This window comes from Moschus berezovskii, chromosome 15 (assembly GCF_049115385.1).
Source record: "Moschus berezovskii isolate FMDL1 chromosome 15, NW_MosBer_1.0, whole genome shotgun sequence".
Taxonomy (NCBI): Eukaryota; Metazoa; Chordata; class Mammalia; order Artiodactyla; family Moschidae; genus Moschus; species Moschus berezovskii.
Window position 1 is genome coordinate 6521524 of NC_142474.1, and position 19704 is coordinate 6541227.

Here is a 19704-nt window from a genome sequence, read left to right on the forward strand (position 1 = left end):
ATCGCTGTTACTTTACTTAACAACTTGCTTGTGGAAAATAAGCTAATGCTAAAATTCACATGAAAGAATAAAAGTGCAAAAATGCATAAGACATAGAACCTGTCCTATCGGGTACTGGAACTCATTGTAGAACTCTAGGCATTTGAAAAGCATGGGATTGGTGGAGGAACAGACAAATCAGTAGAACAGAAAATTCAGAAACAGTTATGCACACAGGGAGATGTGATATACCATCAAGGTGGTACTTCAAAGCAGTGAGGGAAGGAAAGACTACTAAAAAAAGCTGTAATAAATGGCTGTTTGGAAAAATGAAGTTGGAGCACAATTCACATTATCTCCACCCCCCACCCACCCAAATTCCAGATGAATTTAAAAGCAGAACCTGTAAAATACTTCAGGTATTTCCCAAACTATTTTGCTAATTCTAAGGCAACTATATCAGGATAGCTTTTTCCAAAAGTCGTGAGCAGCCTATTATGAATGGAGGGTGGTGGCGGGTGGAAGTTGTGTTTGTGCAGTGGGGAGGGGTCTCTCACCCAGGCTGGTCTGATGGTTAGGATTCACATACAGATCTTTGCTCCACTCCACCATGCACTTGAGGATGGACACAAGGCACTCCAGGCCTTTCTTCCTGAGACTGAGCTCCTAAAGGACAAAAGTGACAAGTACAGAGGCTCAGCAGATAAATTAAGTGCAGATGTCTAGAGGGCTCTGGGAATCCTGTGACGATACAAGATAATCACTGACGTTTAGAATTACTGACCCAAGGAAGAGAGAACAGGTGATGTAAACATTAAGGGCTCACTGCAAAAACCATGATCATCTTTTAAGGTGTTCATTACAAACTCCCTACCTGCAAAAATATGTGATGTGTACTTTCCTAAAGTGAAGAGTATTATTTGGATTTTTAAAATGAAATTCTCATTCATTGCTTATATAAATTAAAAAAACAAAACAAAAAACCAACCAACCAAACATTTAAAATACACTTTAAAAAAAGGGAGTCTTAACTAGTGACCCTGAAAAAAGAGAAAAGAATCTTATCTTATGTAGCAGATGAATGACTGTGGACACCATCACCCCCTGAACACCCACAAAAGCATTCCATTTTAAGGCTTACTCTGAAGGTAAGTAAAAATACTTTTTTTTTTAAAGTAGCACTTCTTGGGACTTCCCTGGTGGTCCAGTGGCTAAGACTCCACACTCCCAGTGCAGGGGACCTGGGTTTGATCCCTGGTCAGGGAACTAGATCCCACATGCCACAACTGAAGAGTTTGCATGCTTCAAGTAAAGACCTGGTGCAAATAACTAACTAAATATATATATATATAAAGTAGCACCTCTCAACTAAGAAGCTGAATGTGAATGTGAGTTGCAGATCATCTTTTAAAAACTGCAAACATTTTAGACTCAAAATAGCATCTAAGATGGTCTGGATCTCTCTGGGCAATCTAATTACAACTATAGACCTTTGTCAGAGAAAAATGCCCATATACCAAAACTCTACGTGTAATTACACGTGGCTCACAGACCTTCCAACCAATTTCTTCAGAGACCTCAGGTTAAGAACCCTATTGTCTTTGTAGGGAGGGAATAGTGAGTGGATCTTGTAAGAAGCAATCGCCTTTGCTTTTACTCTAGCCTGGGATCCTGTGTTCACACAATCTATGGAAAGGTGACAGAGTGAACACGCTTCCTACAGGTCTCAGTTCAAGTGTCACTTCCCGAGGGAGATGACCCTGATGGCCCCACCCTCACCTCTGACACCCCTTCTCTATTGTCCCTGCTTTATTCTTCCCTGCAGCTTACTTCTTCATTGTCTGCTTTTAAGTGTCAGGACCACAGCAATTTTGCGCGTGGATGTGCTTGGCTGTGTTCTGTTCACTGCTGCATCCCCAGCACCAAGGACAGTGCCTGGCACACAGTGGCACTCTACAAACGTTTACTGAAATGAATGAACTGTAAACATAATGAACGTTTCTCAGTGGTTTTACCTGCAGAGGTGTCATTCCCAGCTCGTGTCCACTTCGTCCCTGAGCGATTTTGGATAAATCGTTTACGAGGCGCTCAAAAATGTTAGCAGCATTTAAATCACAGTCGTAGTTGACATAAATATCTACAACGCACTGCGCATCTTGGAAAATAACACACGGATGTTAGAAATTCTGATTTGAACACAGAGAACAGCTGTTTCCTTATTAAACAAGATTCCTTGGTCAAAAAGTTTTCCCAGTGAATTAGTAACTCAGGCTGGACACGCCTCACTCAGGAAGTGTGTGACAGAAGGACTAGACATGCAGGAGGCTCTCCTTCTAGGCCTACCCTGGCACTCACTGAAATCTCAGGCTGCTCACTCAAACTCTCACAGCTTACCTTCCTCATCAAAAAGGGAGAACTGCCTCATCCAACCTTAAAGCCGTATAACTTTGATGAGGTTACTTTGATGACAAATAGACGCTCAGTTTATTGCCACACAATTGGGTGGTGTAAAGGGAAATGCAAATTTCCTTTAGCACCCAATCAGGAGTTAGGACATTCATACCTGGGACTCTGTGACTTATAAACCATGTTCAGCTTGTAGGTACAGTGACAAGTGTTCTAGTTTTTCAGGATTAGGAGGTTTCCCAGGACATGAGATTTTCCATGCTATAGCCAGGAAGTCCCAGGCAAACCAGTCTGGTCATTAGGTGAGCAGCAGCCTTTAAGGGAATTGACTTCCTCAGCACTTCATTACAACGCTAAAAGGAGGGGATCAAGGTCTTCATCTGGACTGTGGAGAATGAAAGCCTCAGAAGTGTTTCTGGCCAAGTGAAAGGCTGAGCCTGCTCCGGGAGAACGCACCTGCGCAGATCCTTGTCAGGGTCTGAATGACCATCCACCTGTGCTCGAAAGAGCTTGCCGAGGTTTCCAAAATGCTCAGGAAGATCTCTTTGAAAAAGACCTGTGTGACAGGAAGATGGAGGAGGACGGCAATTAACAGCATAAATTAGGGCTCAAAACCCCTAAAGCGTTTACGAGCAGGCAGAGTCTATGAGTAAGCCACGGAGGAAGGCCGGTGTGTGTGTGTGTCTGTGTGCATCTGTCTGTGTGTGTGCAGGTGGCTGCTTTGTGTGTGTGTCTGTGTGTGTGTACAGGTGGCTGCTGTATGTCTGTGTCTGTGTGTGTGCAGATGGCTGCTGTGTGTGTATGTGTGTGTGCAGGTGGCTGCCCAGCACAGGAACCAAGGTGTGTGTGGGAGAGTGAGGAGGGTAGGACCACAGTGAACACGGCCCCATCAGAGTGAGCAGCTGCTCCAGAGAAAAAGCTGAGTTGCCACGTGGAAAGGCAGAACTGGGGTTGTGGGTTTTTGAGAGGAAATCAGAAATATGGATTTATACGGAGAATTGCGTTTCCCAATTTTTAAAAAAACGTGTATTTATTTCTTTGGCTACTCCAGGTCTTACTTAGTTGCAACACTTGGGCTCTTTCGTTGCAGCATTCAAACTCCTGGTTACGGCACATGGGATCTAGTTCCCTGACCAGGGATGGAACCCAGGCTCCCTGCGTTGGGGACTCGGGAGTCTTAGTCACTGAATCACCAGGGAAGTCCCCGACTTCTCAGTCTGGACACTAAGTCAAGTTATTTCGAACAATTTATAGGCTAAACAAACATGTCTGGGGGACTGAGACCAACAAAAGACACAATTTAAACCTTTGGTTAATCTGAAAGGTATACAAGATTTGGGGCTTCCCAAGTGGCGCAGTGGTAAAGAATCTGCCTGCCAATGCAAGAAATGTGGGTTTGATCCCTGGGTTGGGTAGTTCCCCTGGAGTAGGAAAATGGCAACCCACTCCAGTATTCTTGCCTGGAAAATTCCATGGACAGAGGAGCCTGGCAGGCTACAGTCCATGGGGTCATAAAGAGTCAGACACGACTGAGTGAGCACACATATACAAGATTTGGGGGCAGTAAATTTTTACGAAAAGGAATTCTCTTGCTCAAAAAGTTCTCTGGGGTGGCAGCAAGTAGACTGTGTAACTCCCACCAGTATTTAACACATCATATAAAAGCATCATCAAACTTCAGAAAAAAAAACCCAAAACAGTCAATTTGGAGTCCATACCTCTATCTGCATCTTCAGGTGCATTTTAAAGTTTGAAAGAAGAGTAAGAAAAATAGCGAGAGAGAGCTCAAAGACATCGGGCACTGAAGAGACGCCGTTCTTGGACAGCGCCACACAGAGGTACTGCTTGATTGCGTTGATGAACATCTCGTGAGTCCTGAAGACCGGGCCGGCGTTCTGCAACACGGACAGGAGGAGCTGCAGGGAGACCACCTTAGAACGCAGCTCGTGGGACCTGGCAAAGGGAACGGAAAACAAGGGCAGCGCTGAGAGGCAACATTTCAGAAAGGATGTTTCCTTAAGAAGGTCTCACTCCTCTATCAGTGAGATGATTTTCTGAGAAGCTGGGGACTCAAGAATCAGCAACAGCACCTAAAATGTCAAGAGAAGGAGGGCAGCCGGCATGAGGCGGTTCTCAGAACCCGCAGGCCCTGGGAGGACGAGAGCTGCCAACTGTTGTTTCTTTCTCCCACTCGTAAAGCAGAAAATATAGCAGGAGCAAAGTAAGTGCAAACTGCTTCTGGAAAGCTGGTTCTGCAACTAATCTAATAGAACCAATCAGTTCACATCCATCATGTGAGACTAGAGTGTCTGTCCCGCTCTGTTTAGAGACGAGAACAGGGCTCTTCATCTGCCTGCCTCAGGCTCCCATCCCTGCCCACAGGGATGGAAAGAAAGGGAAACCTTCTGGAGTCTCTTCCCTAATGGTCATCATATTCTCAACAGGACTGTTAATTAGCAGCCAGCAATAATGACAATAACAGTGACTATAAACTATCATGAAGTACTGGGCCCTGTGCTCGGGATGTCATTCTGTCACTTTAGGTAAATGATTCTGTGAGCTGATCTTCCATACTCCCATTTTCCAGATGAGTTCAGCATCTCTTACGGCCATGAAGTTGGTCTCAAGTGAGCCAGAGCTGAAGGCAGCTCCCTGTGGCTCCAAAACTTCTGCTGTGACACCCCACAGCACCACCTTCTTTGTGGTACATCCTTCACTCTAAAGGTCTGGCTTCTCTGGGTTGAATCTGGGGCATAAATCTGTATCCATGAAAACAGAAGTTTCCATCCAGGGCAAGAAACTGAGCGTCTCTATACATCTAGGTGGGGGAGTCTCACCTTCAGATGATTAAGTTCATCGGTCAAGAGAAAGAGGGTGAATATTCAACCGAACACCTGTTTTTAGTATATAAACCAAGGAAAGCTAAGTTGGGCCCAATAATCTTGGTTGCTGGGCACACATCTACGATGAGAGGACCGTGGGACCTTCATGAGCCTGAAAACACTGTAAAACCTCCTGAAAATTCCTGCATTCACACCAACCAGGGGACAAGGCAGTGGGGTTTCTTGGAGCCCCTAAGATCCTCCTGGATCATTAGGATTACAGATGGCCAAGAACTGCTGTCAGCTCACTTTGGATCTGGGGGGCCTTCGCCAAGGGGTTTCATGGACAGCTTGCACAGGGAGCGAAACACCAGGAAGGCATCCTTCTGCAGAATGTGGGAGAACCTGGCGGCCACTGGATGTCCTTGAGCATCCGATTCCTAAGATTAGAACAAAGATGAGAAAAATCAAAGGGTCCAAACAAAAGGATGGCTCTTTTCAAAAATAAGAAATGTGATTATCTCATGAAAATGTAACTTATTTCCTCATTGGGAGAGGTGAAGGATGTGGGGAAGGAAACAATGTCCAAACAGGAACTGCTGGGGGAACTGCCGCAGCAATCCTAAAGCTGCCTTTCCTGCCCTTCAGACAGTGGGCGTGAGTGGTTTACAATGAGAAACGAGCAAAGGTGAACTCGTAAAAACCCCCAAACGAATATAGAGAATTATATTAGTCTGGGTAAAAAAGATATTTCTAAGAATACTGTTGGGTTTCCCAGATGACTCAGTATTAATAAAGAATCTGCCTGCCAATGCAGGAGATGTGGATTCCATCCTTGGGTCAGGAAGATCCCCTGGAGAAGGAAATGGCAACCCACTCCAATAGGCTTGTCTGGGAAATCCCAGGGACAGAGGAGCCTGGCGGGCTACAGTCTATGGGGTCATAAAAGAATAAGGTCTATCTACAAGGATATTCACTGTAGAACTGTCTCCTGTGATTAAACTGAAATAATCCAAAAACCTAATAGGGAACTGGTTAAATAGATTGTGGTAATCCATGATAGAATTTCACATGGCCATTAAAAAATTAGTTAGACATATACGTACTCCTGATGTGAAAAGATTTACATCAAAGTGTTGAGGGAACAAAGCAAGTTGTAGTCTGATGTGTGACACAGATACTGCGTGTGAATTTATATATACATGCATTCATTAAAAAAATTTTTTTATTGAAGTATAGTTGCTTTACAGGGTTCTGTCAGCTTCTACTGTACAGCACAGTGAATCACATATATCCCCTCTTTCATGGATTTCCTTCCCATTTAGGTAACCACAGAGCACTGTGCTGTTCACCACAGAGAACAGCACATTCTCACTGTTATCTAATCTTGTATCAATAGTGTATATACATCAATGCCAATCTCCCAGATCATCCCCCAACTAGTGCCTTCTTAATGGGGATGACAGAACCCCAAGCGGACTGCTATAGCCTGGATGTCTGTGAGCCCCTCACTGAATTTCTTATGTCGAAACCTAATCCCTAATGTGATGGAATTTGGAGATGGGGCCTTTGGCAGTGCGTAGACAGTGAGGTGGAGCCTTCATGGATGGGAACACTGCCCTCATTAAACAGGCCTCAGAGAGCTCCCTTGCCCCTTCTGCCAGAAGGACAGAGTAAGAAGACGGCTGTCCATGAACCAGGCTCTCACCAGACACTGAACCTGTTAGTATCTTCACCCAGGACTTCCTAGCCTCTAGAACTGTGAGAAGCACATTCCCGATGTTTACAAGGCACCCAGTATACAGCATTCTATTACAGCAGCCTAAACAGACTGACACAGGGGCACCTGTCAGGGTGGGGTGGGGTGGGGAACAGTGTACAGAAAGCCTTACTATTTTTATGCATAAAGTGGATACACATACAGTACATGAACAGGTATCTAGTTTATCAGTTACTAAAATTCCATGAAACAGGGTGATGAACAGGAAAAAGAAATACACAAAAAGGCTCCTGTGTGTGTGATCATTTGAATGGTTGGGACACACGGGAAAAGGTAGACTGAGTGGGTTCAGGAGACAAGTTCAGGTCATATTTCTTCCTGTTTTGAATGTTTATATATAGCATTTTCAATAGAACCACAAAGCTGTCTAAAAAAATAATGTAGCAGACACACTTAAGGGTGCCTGAAAGGATGTTCATAATGGACCTTAAATTTAAAAAGTGGGTTACAGAACAGCACGCATATCATGTTATTATATTTAAGTGGCTTAAACATGGGAGGGAGAGAAAAATCTACGGTGTAAGAAAAACCTTAACAAATGTTATCTCCGGGTTACATTATGGATGACTTCCACTTCTTTATTTTTCCTTCTCTGTATTTCCCTTATTCTTTCTATAATCAATATACAACATTTTGAGAGAAAAGAAAAATGGCAAGAAATGTTAAATTTTTAAAAGTTCTGAATAAATAGGGTTTAACAGCATTACATACCACCAGCATTAACTAGCAAGTTCCAAGAACACACAGAGTATCAGGCCATGATGGTGTGACTAAATAACTGAACAGGGCTTGCTGGTTTTCACTGGGTTCTTCTGACAGAGATATAATTCTGCATCTTACAGAAAAAGTAAACATTGAAAGGAGTCTGAGGGGAAGATCATCAACGCACCAGGTTATCTGCTGATGACAAGGACTGCCTGTCGTCCGCTATCCCGTTGGTCTGGGAGTTTTCATCAGCTGCGGGGGGGGCGGCACGTTCCTGGCACTCCAGTTCACTCAGGACCCTCTCGGGCTCTGTCAGCCCGTGCTTTTGTGCTGCTTCTTAAAATACAATGCAAAAGTCATCAAGTCAGTACTTACCCTAAAAGATGGCCTGACACCAAGTTTTGTTAATTTTTTAAGTTTTTTTTTTTGTGTGTGGACCATTTTTAAAGTCGTAATTGAATTCATTTTAACATTACTTCTGTTTTATGTTTTGGTTTTCTGGTCATGAGGTATGTGGGATTTTAGCTCCCTGACCAGGGATCGAACCTGCACATCCTGCATTAGAAGCACATTGTCTTAACCAGAGAAGTCCCAAGGTTATTCACATAACCTTCAAGCTACTGCTTTTTCCCTTTCTGGCTTTATGTGTCTGTAACCCACATCCCCACTCCCAGGTCACTTTACTGTAATCTGGGTCAATGGTACCTCCAGGAATGTGTAATACAGCAGCCCTGTCCACCCCTACCTACTTCTGAAGATAATTAGAAGCAGCTTACTTAACTTATACGCAGAGTACATCATGAGAAATGCTGGGGTGGAAGAAGCACAAGCTGGAATCAAGATTGCCGGGAGAAATATCAATAACCTCAGATATGCAGATGACACCACCCTTATGGCAGAAAGTGAAGAGGAACTAAAAAGCCTCTTGATGAAAGTGAAAGAGGGGAGTGAAAAAGTTGGCTTAAAGCTCAACATTCAGAAAACTAAGATCATGGCATCTGGTCCCATCAATTCATGGCAAACAGATGTGGAAACAGTGTCAGACTTTATTTTTTGGGGGCTCCAAAATCACTGCAGATGATGATTGCAGCCATGAAATTAAAAGACGCTTACTCCTTGAAGGGAAAGTTATGACCAACCTAGATAGCATATTAAAAAGTAGAGACATTACTTTGCCAACAAAGGTCTGTCTAGTCAAGGCTATGGTTTTTCCTGTGGTCATGTATGGATGTGAGAGTTGGACTGTGAAGAAAGCTGATCGCCGAAGAATTGATGCTTTTGAACTGTGGTGCTGGAGAAGACTCTTGAGAGTCCCTTGGACTGCAAGGAGATACAACCAGTGCATCCTAAAGAAGATCAGTCCTGGGTGTTCATTGGAAGGACTGATGCTAAAGCTGAAACTCCAATACTTTGGCCACCTCATGTGACGAGTTGACTCACTGGAAAAGAGCCTGACGCTGGGAGGGATTGGGGGCGGGAGGAGACGGGGACGACAGAGAATGAGATGGCTGGATGGCATCACCGACTCGATGGATATGAGTTTGAGTGAACTCCGGGAGTTGGTGATGGACAGGGAGGCCTGGCGTGCTGTAATTCATGGGGTGGTGGAGAGTCGGACACGACTGAGCGACTGAACTGAACTGACTGAACCAGAAATGCACAGAAAGGGTTACTAATGCAGGGTTAGAGAACAAGAGTCACGTAAACGAAGAGAGGTTGATGGCTCTGACAGAAAGCCTTAGTCACAGGAGGGAAAAAAAAAAAAGGAGATCTGAGCTTCCTGGAAGCCACGTGGAAAAGGAAAACACAAAGAATTAAATGGATTCCATCATTTCATGAAAGAAAGCATATCTTATGACTAGCAGAACAGGTGAACTCTATGAGAAATTTACCATGTGGACTGTTGAATTAATATATTTAAGGGACACCAAACAACTCAGTAGCACAATCTTCAAAAATGGTTTTTGAAGCATATTCAACAAGTATTTATCAGGTGCCTACTATATGCCAAGCTCTAGGCTAGGGGTTGGGGAATACATATGAATAAGACAGATCCAGTTCACCATGTGAGGACTTCATATATTCATATATTGGCCCCAGGAAAGAAAAATCTAAAGGTATGAAATAAAATTACTTTATTTTTAAAGACATTTCTACAAAGAGTTAAACCAACAATGAAATCTATGACTATAGCTTGGGGCTGCCTTCAATTAACAAAAGGATAGGGCTTTGGGCAGTGGGTCTAAACTCCTTGACCTTGACCCTCACCCGTTAGGAGATGCATCTTAAAAGTCAGGACCCAGTACACATGTGTGCACAAAGATAAATCCTTGAAACAAGTTTCATGGACAGTGCTTACCACCACTCCCTGTGAGACGTTCAGTTTGTACCTATTTTTGTTTTATTCTCTCCCATTTAAAAACACGGATTACGAACCACTAATTTACTGACTTCTCAACCCATTAATGGTTTACTGACCCCCAAGCTCAGTGTTCAGCACATAACCACTGACCTGAGAGTTGGGGTAGAAACAAAAGGAAAAATCACCTGACAGTCATTCTGAGCTATACAAGGTTAATTCCACTGAAGCTACACCAAAACCTGGGGTAGTTATGAATGAAGTCAAATAAAACTAACAGAGCTTCTCTGTGCATCTGACACCTGCTGACATGGGGACTGTCCCCTGGACACATTAATGTCTATCTGGGAAACTCACTGCCTCAGGGCTCCCTGCCCACTCCAGGGGAAACCTGGCTTTACAGGACACGGACCTCTGCACTTCCGGCGGTGCACCCAACTCTAACATGGTCAGGTTGCGCATCCTGAATCCAACCTGAGGGAGAGGGAAAGCCATCCCGAGTCACAAGTGACTTCCAGACTCCGTATTACAGGTGGGCAGACTCTGTTTCTGTGAGTGTGCGGGGGGTGGTGGCAGAGGGGCATTCCACCACTGACACGCCTGGCTGGGCACTCGCGTGAAGGAGCGAGGAGGAGGAGAGGCTGAGTGCCTGGTTCTCACCTTTAACTGCAGACGTGACCACATCTTCTAAGATCTCCTTCACCACCTCCTGGGCTCCGTCTTCAGTCCCTACACACACACACAAAATACACAAACGCAAACACATATATGTGGGCATTTCCAAGGAAAGTGAAGTAAAGCGGAGATTAAGTCAGTGTTTTCCAGAGTCACAGTTGGAAGCAAGAGTGCAAATAAACCCTCTCCAAAGCCAAATCTGACCACGTCCCAGGAAATCTGGGACTGGAAACTTGGGCAGCATCTGCTGTGACTCGGTTTTCCCTCAGTGGAACTCTAAGACCCCGCAGTCTTAGACACTCTTCCTTCCTGAGTCACAGTTGTGGGCCCAGGGTCCCCTCCACCACCCCCGGGCTGCAGGCAGTAGCTGGATATTATCCATCTGTGGTTTCTGACAGAACAAAAGGAGCAGCGTCATCTTGCCCCTTCACCACGTGTTACCCAGGGCCTTGGTAAACCGTGTGCCTCTGGCTGCTTCTTTTTCTCACAGTGGAAACCCAGAGCTTAGCACGAGATTTCTCATGTGACAGTTGAGAACTTACCACACTCTAAATGGACTTATTCAGTAAGATGGTAACTGTTTAAGTGGAAAAGGCTCACTACCAGTTCTTTTGGCAGAAAACTAGTTCTGGGAGAACCAGTAAACAAGCACTCAACTAGTCTTCTGGAAGTAAATATTAAGGGCCATCATACTAAAGAAAACCAAAATAATCCTTTAAATTCTTTAACAACCAACGATTTTCCAATCAGGCCACGGTTTTCTGCGTTTGGTCCTGGAGAAGCAACAGGAAGTGTTTTCATTTCCCTTGGGCACTTGACCCAAGTGAAAGAAAAATGCCGCCACACATATCAGATCAGTAGACAAAGGATGCTGCAGCCATCAAACCACTCCAGACGCCCTCTGTGGTGGGCCCCGAGGGAGCTCAGGGTGGAGACAAAGGTCGCGAAGCCCTCAGCCGCCCCCCAGTAGGTGCACCCTGAGGGGACGCAGGATAGGAAAACACAGCAGACTGGAGCCAGAGAGCCGCGATACACATCAAAGGAATGATCGCAGTGAGCCCAGACTCATGCACCAGCCTGTACACTGGAAAGCACTAAACTTTTGGGACTGATAAATATGGTTTTCAATGCAGAAGACAGGAGTTCGAGCCTTGGGTCAGGGAGATTCCCGGAGAAGGAAATGGCAGTCCACTCCAGTATTCTTTCCTGGGCAATCCTGTGGACAGAGGAGCCTGGCAGGCTACAGTCCACAGGGCTGCAAAAGAGTCGGATACAACTTAGCGAGTAAATCACAACAATGCTCTTCTTAGCAGGCAAAAAGAACTTGAATGGAGGTTAGAAAAGCCCTCAGTCACAGGCAAAACCTCCTAAACCTGTTTCTTCATCTAAATAAGACAATTCAGTCTAGATCAGTGCTACCTATGAAGAAGGAAACAGAACAGGCTCGATCTTGAAAGCAGGACTCCATCTTGGGCCGGACTGTGTACTTTGAGCTATATGCCCAGTATCTGTGGAAACGACATACCAACTGGAAAACCAGGCCCCCAGAAGGAAGAGCCCTAGGGCTCTCTGTCGCCTAAAAGAATACCCTAATTATCTGTGTGACCAAACAGAATCATACATTCTATTATACTTATTGGGGTATGACCACAGGCCTATTGATAATTGTCCATTGTTAACTACCTAGGCTTAAGGCATATGATCATGGGTTAACTTTGATTGTATCTTTCTTTTACCTTTGTTCAGACTAGTTTCAGAGAACCTTATACACTTAGGGTATATAAGGGTTTCACAAAAACTGGTCAGGGTCCTTGTCTAAGAGGAGACTCTGCCTTGGGCCCTCTGGTGTAATAAACTGCACTCCACTATCTGCACTGTCCTTTTGAATGAGCTTGTTTTCCAGAACGCGTGGTTACAACACACACAACCCTCATAATTTTTGCCATTTCATGCGCCACTTATTATATTACACGTATATATATATATCTAACAGTGATCTTTAACTCACTGTAAGCAGTAATATCCACAAAACAAAGGCTTCAAACACTAATCACACTTTCTTAATGCCTGTTAGAACAAACGTATAACTATTAAAATAAAAACCATTCACCAATGAGCCATCTAAAATCATCTCGTCTAGACCATGATTTGGTAAACACGTGTCTCACGTGTCTAGGTATTTCTATAAGCTCCTTTCTAGTTCCAAAATTCTCTGATGCTATGATTTAATAGAATTGTGATGAAAGGGTCTAATCTCTACTAAACATTCCAAAGACCCCTGTACAAAATCAACACCCAAGAGTTAGCAGCCTGATGAGTATGTCTCATCAGGAGCTCCAGGCTTGGTAAGTTGTTGGGCTGTTTTCCCTTAATGAATGGGACGCAAGACACAAAGAGTGAGTGAAGACATCTGTGGATGCTCTGGTCACCGTGTGCCGACAACACACATATTAGCTGAACACGCGGGCAAGCGCTGAGTCTAATGCTGGGAGTTAAAAAGCAAGGATCTTACAAATAAAAAGAAAATGGGGACGGACTATTCTTGGGTACACGGCTTCTTCTGGGTGTGATAAAAATGCTCTAAAACTGATGGTGGTGACTGACTGTTGCTCAACTGTGTCAACACACTACAAAGAACTGAACTGTACGTTTTAAACAGATGAATTTACAGAACTGAACTTCAATAAACCTGTATTTTTAAAAATTGACAAGAACAGTTGGGTTTTTGGAGGGCTGTGAATGGACAAATGGGGTGAGGTCCCCAGGGAACCCTGTTGGCCATGCCCTAAGGTTCACGGAAGCTAGCATGTTGCAGGCTCAAAGATTTCATTTTGTGAATTTACAAACAGCAATCTGATCCACTTCATGCACGGGCTGATAAGACTGACAGATGATCAGTTTTATCAACCTGGGGTGAAACTGCCAAGGGGAGGAAGATCCTCTGGTCTGCTGGTGAGCTGTCATCCACACAGATTCCACTGGGAGGCACATTATCTCAGGAAGGCCTGGGAGGGTCCCAGTGAAGCAGGACAATGCATGTGGAGCGCCCAGGTAGCAAGGACCACGCATGGCACAGTGACTGCCTGGGGCCGGGGGAGGCCCTCCCTGATGGCCAGTCCACGGGAGGGAACCAAGAGGACAGCTGGACAGATCATCTTGGTCACAGAGGCACTGGAGCCCCCAGGGGCCTCAGCAGTCTGGACTCTAGCCCAGGGCATAATGTGTGTCGGCCAGCACCTCTGCCATCTGCCTCCCAGGCGCCTCATCCAGTTCTCCTGAAGGACGCGCTCTTTCTTTAGAGCCACATCTGGACAAGTGGAGGCCTGTCCCTCTTAAGGGTGACGGTGCACCTCCACTCTGGTCTACCACTTGCAGGTTTGTGGTCTGATTCCTACAGTCATCCTGATGCCCACGATCTTGGGAGAAGCCTCACGGGGTGTATTATACCTTGTGGCAACAAAATCCACAGAAATATGCTAAGTGTAAAGCATTCTGTGTTAGAGCAGAATTTTAGGTTCCTGGGTTTCTGTAAAACCATATTCTAGAAATAAAATCCTCCCCACACTCCACTCATTCAGTAAAAAAGGTATTTACTGAGTATATGCATTGGGCACCAAACCAGGTGTTCGGAATACCATGGTGAACAGGGTGGCCGATGCCTTAGACCAGGAACAAGTGAACACAAACTCTTCAGTGATTTGAAGTAGTGATCGGTGCCATGAGGAAAATCAGAGAGGGTGATGGGACAGAGTGATGGGGAGCTTCAGAGAGGGGATCAGTTAGAAATGAAACCTGAAGACAAAGGCGGGGTAAGGGACAGTAGGTACCAAGGTACCAAGAGCAAGCCCCGCATTTTCAAGAACCAGAAACACCACCTGCACATCCTACAACAGACAAGGGGAAAGGAAGCGAAGGAAGGGTACAGGGAGGTGGGTGGAGGCAGGACACACAGCGCCGTGGACATTGTGGAGATGGGGCAGGACAGACGTCACTATGAATGGGACAGGATGGGAAAGTACCAGAGGGGTTTAAGCAGAGGGAGGTCCCGATCCAATCCATGCTTTTAAAAAGATCACTTTGGCTGCTGGGTGGAAAATGGGCTGCAGTGGAAGCATTTTCATGCAGCTTAGGAAGACCTGCTTTTCCATCTGCATAGTTATGCTCACTACAGTGTGTTTAAATATTAATATTTGTTGATCGACAACAGTCTGATAAAGGTTCCAGTAAAAACCTGCCTGCACCTTGCTCTGAGAGTTAATAAGGCAAAGATGAAAACAGATACAGCAGGTGGGTCAGGACTTCCTGAACACCTTCCAAGACACGTGACACTGAGCAGCCAACAGTGTGCACCCAAGACACGTGTGGTTCTCTGCGGCAACTTTTTCTCTGATCCTTGCCTTGGGTGAACTGATACAGAACAACATTCCAGCAGCAACACTTGGTCTCTTCCTACCCATGCCAAGCTCTGGTAAATTACAGATGAACAAAAACTGCTCAAGTATGGGCTCTGGTAGCCAACATACCACCAACTGGCCTCACTGCCAATAATGGGGCAGAAGAAGATATAAGGCCAACTATGAAGGTGGGTCAGATACTTCGTTGTAGAACCATCAGCTGGAGTGAAGAATTATTTGGCAGTAATCACTTGGGAATAAGGTATGTTCTTGAAAAATATATGAATTTCGGATTTTTTTTTGCACAAATTACACAGCAAAAGAGAGGTAAACATTCAAAACTAATCTTATGTGACAACCCAATTCAAAAATTTCATGCCTAATGCTTTATTTATTTCAAGACTATCATCAGGTATGGAAGATTTTTTTCATTTAAAAAAGCAAACACAACCAAGCAGTAGTGTACTTGGTCTCAGAAGACAGAGCTATCTGTGTGTCTGTTTCTCTATGAATCCACCCACCCACCTTCTGGCTCCCTCCAAAGATGTCCATAAATAGTCACTAACTGCCCGTAAGTGGGCAGAGCACAGAGAGCCTATGTATATGTGACAGATGATATCCGCATCCTCTTCTGGGAGATGAAACAGACATTAAATGCTCAACCACCCAAACGATTACCTCCAGCGAGACAAGCACTCCAAAGTGAACAAACGGCATTACAGTTGACATCCAATAGCAGTAGCTAGATATATTCCAGGAACAACCCCCCACCAAAAAAGAAACCAACCAAAACACTCACAACTGACAACGGGATCTGAGACACCTGGCCTCTTGAGTTGTGTTTCCTAAGAGAAAATCAAAGGGGAGTCAAGGGGGAGGTCCAGAAATAGAAGAGCTGTCAGAGGTTTCCTGCCACCACACCAGACAACTCCTTCACCGGCCCCTCGGATGCAAGACGACCCGGTCACTGCAGGACGGGGAGGCACAGGGGTCATACCTGAGAGTGACGGGCCTCTCTCTCTGGGGGCATGTCCGTTCTCTGTGATCACCGCGGAACCACTCCTGGCATGCTCGCCATTGGTTAAACCTGTCTTTTCAGGAGTTGTTGGTTTGCTCTGTGCCTGGCTCTGCTTCAAACGATTGAACTTTGGGGACACTGCTGCAGCTTGGATCACAGGGGACTGTGGTTTCGAATGGATTGGTTTTTCCAATTCTCTGGCCTCCTGCAACTGAAAGGCAATGAAAAAGGGATTCAGTCTAAATGGATCCAGCGTTCTGATAAGGAACAGAAAAAAGTCAGCCTGTTGCATAAAGAATATCCAAACAGAAGGACAGAATTTTAAAAAGGAAATCAATTCCTTCAACAAACTCACAGCAAATCTGGAATGCAAATTTCAAAACCCATAGAGATCCTCTCTCTGCTTTTTAAAGCAAGGACAAAAACAGAGCGCAGAGAATTCAGAGGAAAAAGGGATTAATTACAAGATGCTAAGACTCTTGACCAGGCACCGAGGCCACACAGGAAAGGCTTCACAGCATGGGATGCTGTCCCACCCACAGCAGCTGGTAACTGCTACCACTCACCACTTGGTTTTCCATGCGGGTGAAAATGACATTCAGCATCTGAGTGAGGGTAGCCTTGGCGGTGGTTTGATTGATGAGATTTTTGCTGGCCAAATAGATATTATAACATGTCCTGACCGTCTGCAGGATGGTGCCCTCGTGAATTTCAATGTGCGGGGATGTGACTGCAGTGAGAAGAGCCTGAAACAAAAATTCAAAACCTTCATCCTCGGGAGCGCCCACTGCCCATCCTCTCAGAGTCCAATTTTCTACAAGGTTTGCCTTTGTTTTTATTTGGTTTGGTTTAAGAAGATGGCTCTGTGAGCTAAGCTGGATGATCAGTACCAAGAGCCAAGTCCCTGCTGCTCCAAGTTCAAAAAAGTTTAAACACACTTATTAACTCCATAGAACCCAAGTTATGTGAAGTAACTGAGCTGTGTTGAAGTGTGCTCTCTACCAGCTTACTTTTTAAAAAGCAAAAAAACCAGACACTTCTCTCAGGAGGGAAAACACTCCAACCTGATCTCACATACGTCGGTCACAAAATATACACGTTTTGATGGAGGTGCAGGGTGGGGTGGGGGGATCAGCTTCCCAGTTCCCTGGTGGATTTTCAAGGGAGCTTTAAGTAGGGTGCAGCAAGCACAGAGCCACCCCTCACAAAGCTAACATGTCCAGGACTTAGGATTTGAAACGTTGACCACATCTATCCTGATTGGTTCTGACAAGCAGATGGGACCATCCCACACCAAACCATTCCTGGCAGCAGAAATGGAACAGGATGATGGGAAGGGAGGATAAAGGGACAGGAGCAAACCAGTGATAAAAGTATCGACACAGGACCTGCTGAGAAATGGCAGTCCGGGAATCCAGAAATTCAACGGGAGAGAGTAGAGGATTTCAAGTCAATCTAATTCACAAGCAATTTATGTGATTATTAGCAGAACTATTTGCTTTGAAAACACACCTGTTTCTGCTCTTCTGTCTTGGTCCACGCTAATCAGCTCTGACACTTAACAGAAGACCTAAGTGACGCTTACATACTTCTGCTCTAGCTCAGTGCCTCCTGAGACAACTAACACACAGTAAATTAGAAATTCAAATTCCCAAAGGGGATGAGTTCTCTCATTTAAAATCCAGACTAGGCAGACAGACAGAAATACCTTAATGATTTGTAACTGAACTCCTTCATCGGTCTGAGGGCCTTGAAAACAGTTGCAAATGGTTTCCACGATCCTGTCAATCAACCGCTTGCCAGGGGCGCCACTGTCGGGGGCATTGCCGGTGATGTGCCCATAAGCGATGAGTTTCTAAACACAGAAAGCACAGACATGAGAAGTTTCTGCCTGGCCAAGGCTGAGGCCATCCACAGCGGTTAAGAGGCAGGCAGTGGCTTGGCCTTTAACTTCCGGTTCCCAGAGATCCCTCTGCTCCCCCTGGGTGCAGGGGGCATGGTGACCCCAAAAGCACAGCATCTGGCCTGACTCCTGATAGCAGAAGAGCCCACGACGCTGAGAGTGGCTGGGGGAAAAGGCATGTGCAGAATGGTCCCCAGTGCACAACCATTTCTGTGAAAGATGGAGGAGTTAGGGACTTCCCTGGTGGTCCAGGGGCTAACACTCTTGGCTCCTAATGCAGCAGGGGGCCTGGGTTCGATCCCTGCTTGGGGAACTAGATCTCATATGCTGCAACTAAGACCCGGCACAGCCAAATATATTAAAAAAATAAAAGAGGAGGAATTAAAAATGATATGTAACAGAAACAGCAACTGCCTAGAGCTGGGGGATTCCAGGGAAACAGGGAGTGACTGCAAAAATGAGCAAATATGGGGCTTATTTCCGAGAATAAAGATAGTCTCTAATTAGACTGTGGTGATGGCTGCACAACTCTGTCAATATACGAAAGTCATGGAATTGTACACCTCAGACAGGTGAACTGCTTGCACCTGAACTGTATCTTAACCTGTTAACCACCCCCCTCACCCCACAAAAGGCAAGATGCATAAAAACTAAGTAACAAGTTTTGCTGGAGCTCAGGGAGAACTAAACAGCCGTGAGCAGGAGCAGGACTGGGACATACTGTGGCTCGGGCTTTCCTTCTTTCTGAACGGTGAGTCACGCCCGTGGGTTTCCATTCCAAAAATTAAAGTAAAAAGCCTCAATGAATTCTGTACCAACACTATCAAACTGTGTGTCACCCGTGCCGCTGAAGAGGCAAGAGGCTGTCCGGGCTGTGCCCTTGGGGTCAGGTGACGGATCAGTTTGGACACGGGCCACCTCCCTCCTGACCTGGATTTCGTCAGGGACAATCTGAGAGCTGGAAGGGAACTCAAAGGTCAGGATGGTTTCAAAGCCGGGCTGATATTCAGTCGAAGAGGGAGCCTGTGACAGAAACAGACTCCTGGACCTCAACGCAGACGTCCTCGACCAGGCTGGTCAGGTGGAGCCCAGGAAACAAAGTTTTTCTCCAAGTCATCCAGGTTGTTCTGACAGCTGACCGAATAAAAAGAACCACTCCTGGGTGATAGGCCCCCTGGGGTCCAAGAACTCTAAGGCACCCTCTGCTTCCAGCGACTTAGTAAAGACTCTGACAGACGCTGCTCTGTTCTTTATCCTTTTGGTTTCTGGCATGCCATGTTCTTATCTGCCTGCCCAGAGTGACACAGGTCCAGAAGCGATCACAGGGCTGAGGCCCCTGCGACACGCAGAACCGCACCCTGCCAAGGCCTCAGGCCACTTCTCAGTGGCTTTTCCTCATAATTAGCTTCGAAAGCACCGCCATTCAACACACAGGAAGGAAAACTGGTTTAGAGAGAGAGGCTGAGAGCAGAAATATGACACTGCTGGACCAAGCGAGCAGGAGAGAGGCCTGTACACACTGCGGGGCTGAAGATCAAGCCCAGGGAGCGCCAGACGGAGGCAGGGAGGGGCTCCAGTGTGGTTTTGGCTTTTATTTATTTCTGGCCCCGTCAGCCCCTGTGGGATCTCACGTTCCTGACCAGGGATCCAACCTGCACTCCGT

At 45.7% G+C, this 19704-nt stretch overlaps 1 protein-coding gene across 1 annotated transcript in view; it reads right to left on the bottom strand.

Moving 5' to 3' along the window:
- ARFGEF2 (ARF guanine nucleotide exchange factor 2) overlaps positions 1-19704 on the bottom strand; it is an 84611-nt gene that overhangs the window by 43953 nt on the left and 20954 nt on the right. Inside the window, exons 4-13 of the mRNA XM_055438681.2 lie at positions 17847-17993; positions 16705-16884; positions 16118-16349; positions 10712-10780; positions 7877-8028; positions 5517-5647; positions 4104-4338; positions 2842-2941; positions 1995-2134; positions 537-645 (exon numbers count right to left, since the gene is read on the bottom strand). Of these exons, the coding sequence (XP_055294656.1) occupies positions 537-645; positions 1995-2134; positions 2842-2941; positions 4104-4338; positions 5517-5647; positions 7877-8028; positions 10712-10780; positions 16118-16349; positions 16705-16884; positions 17847-17993 (1495 nt within the window). The remainder of the gene's footprint in view (positions 1-536; positions 646-1994; positions 2135-2841; positions 2942-4103; positions 4339-5516; positions 5648-7876; positions 8029-10711; positions 10781-16117; positions 16350-16704; positions 16885-17846; positions 17994-19704) is intronic.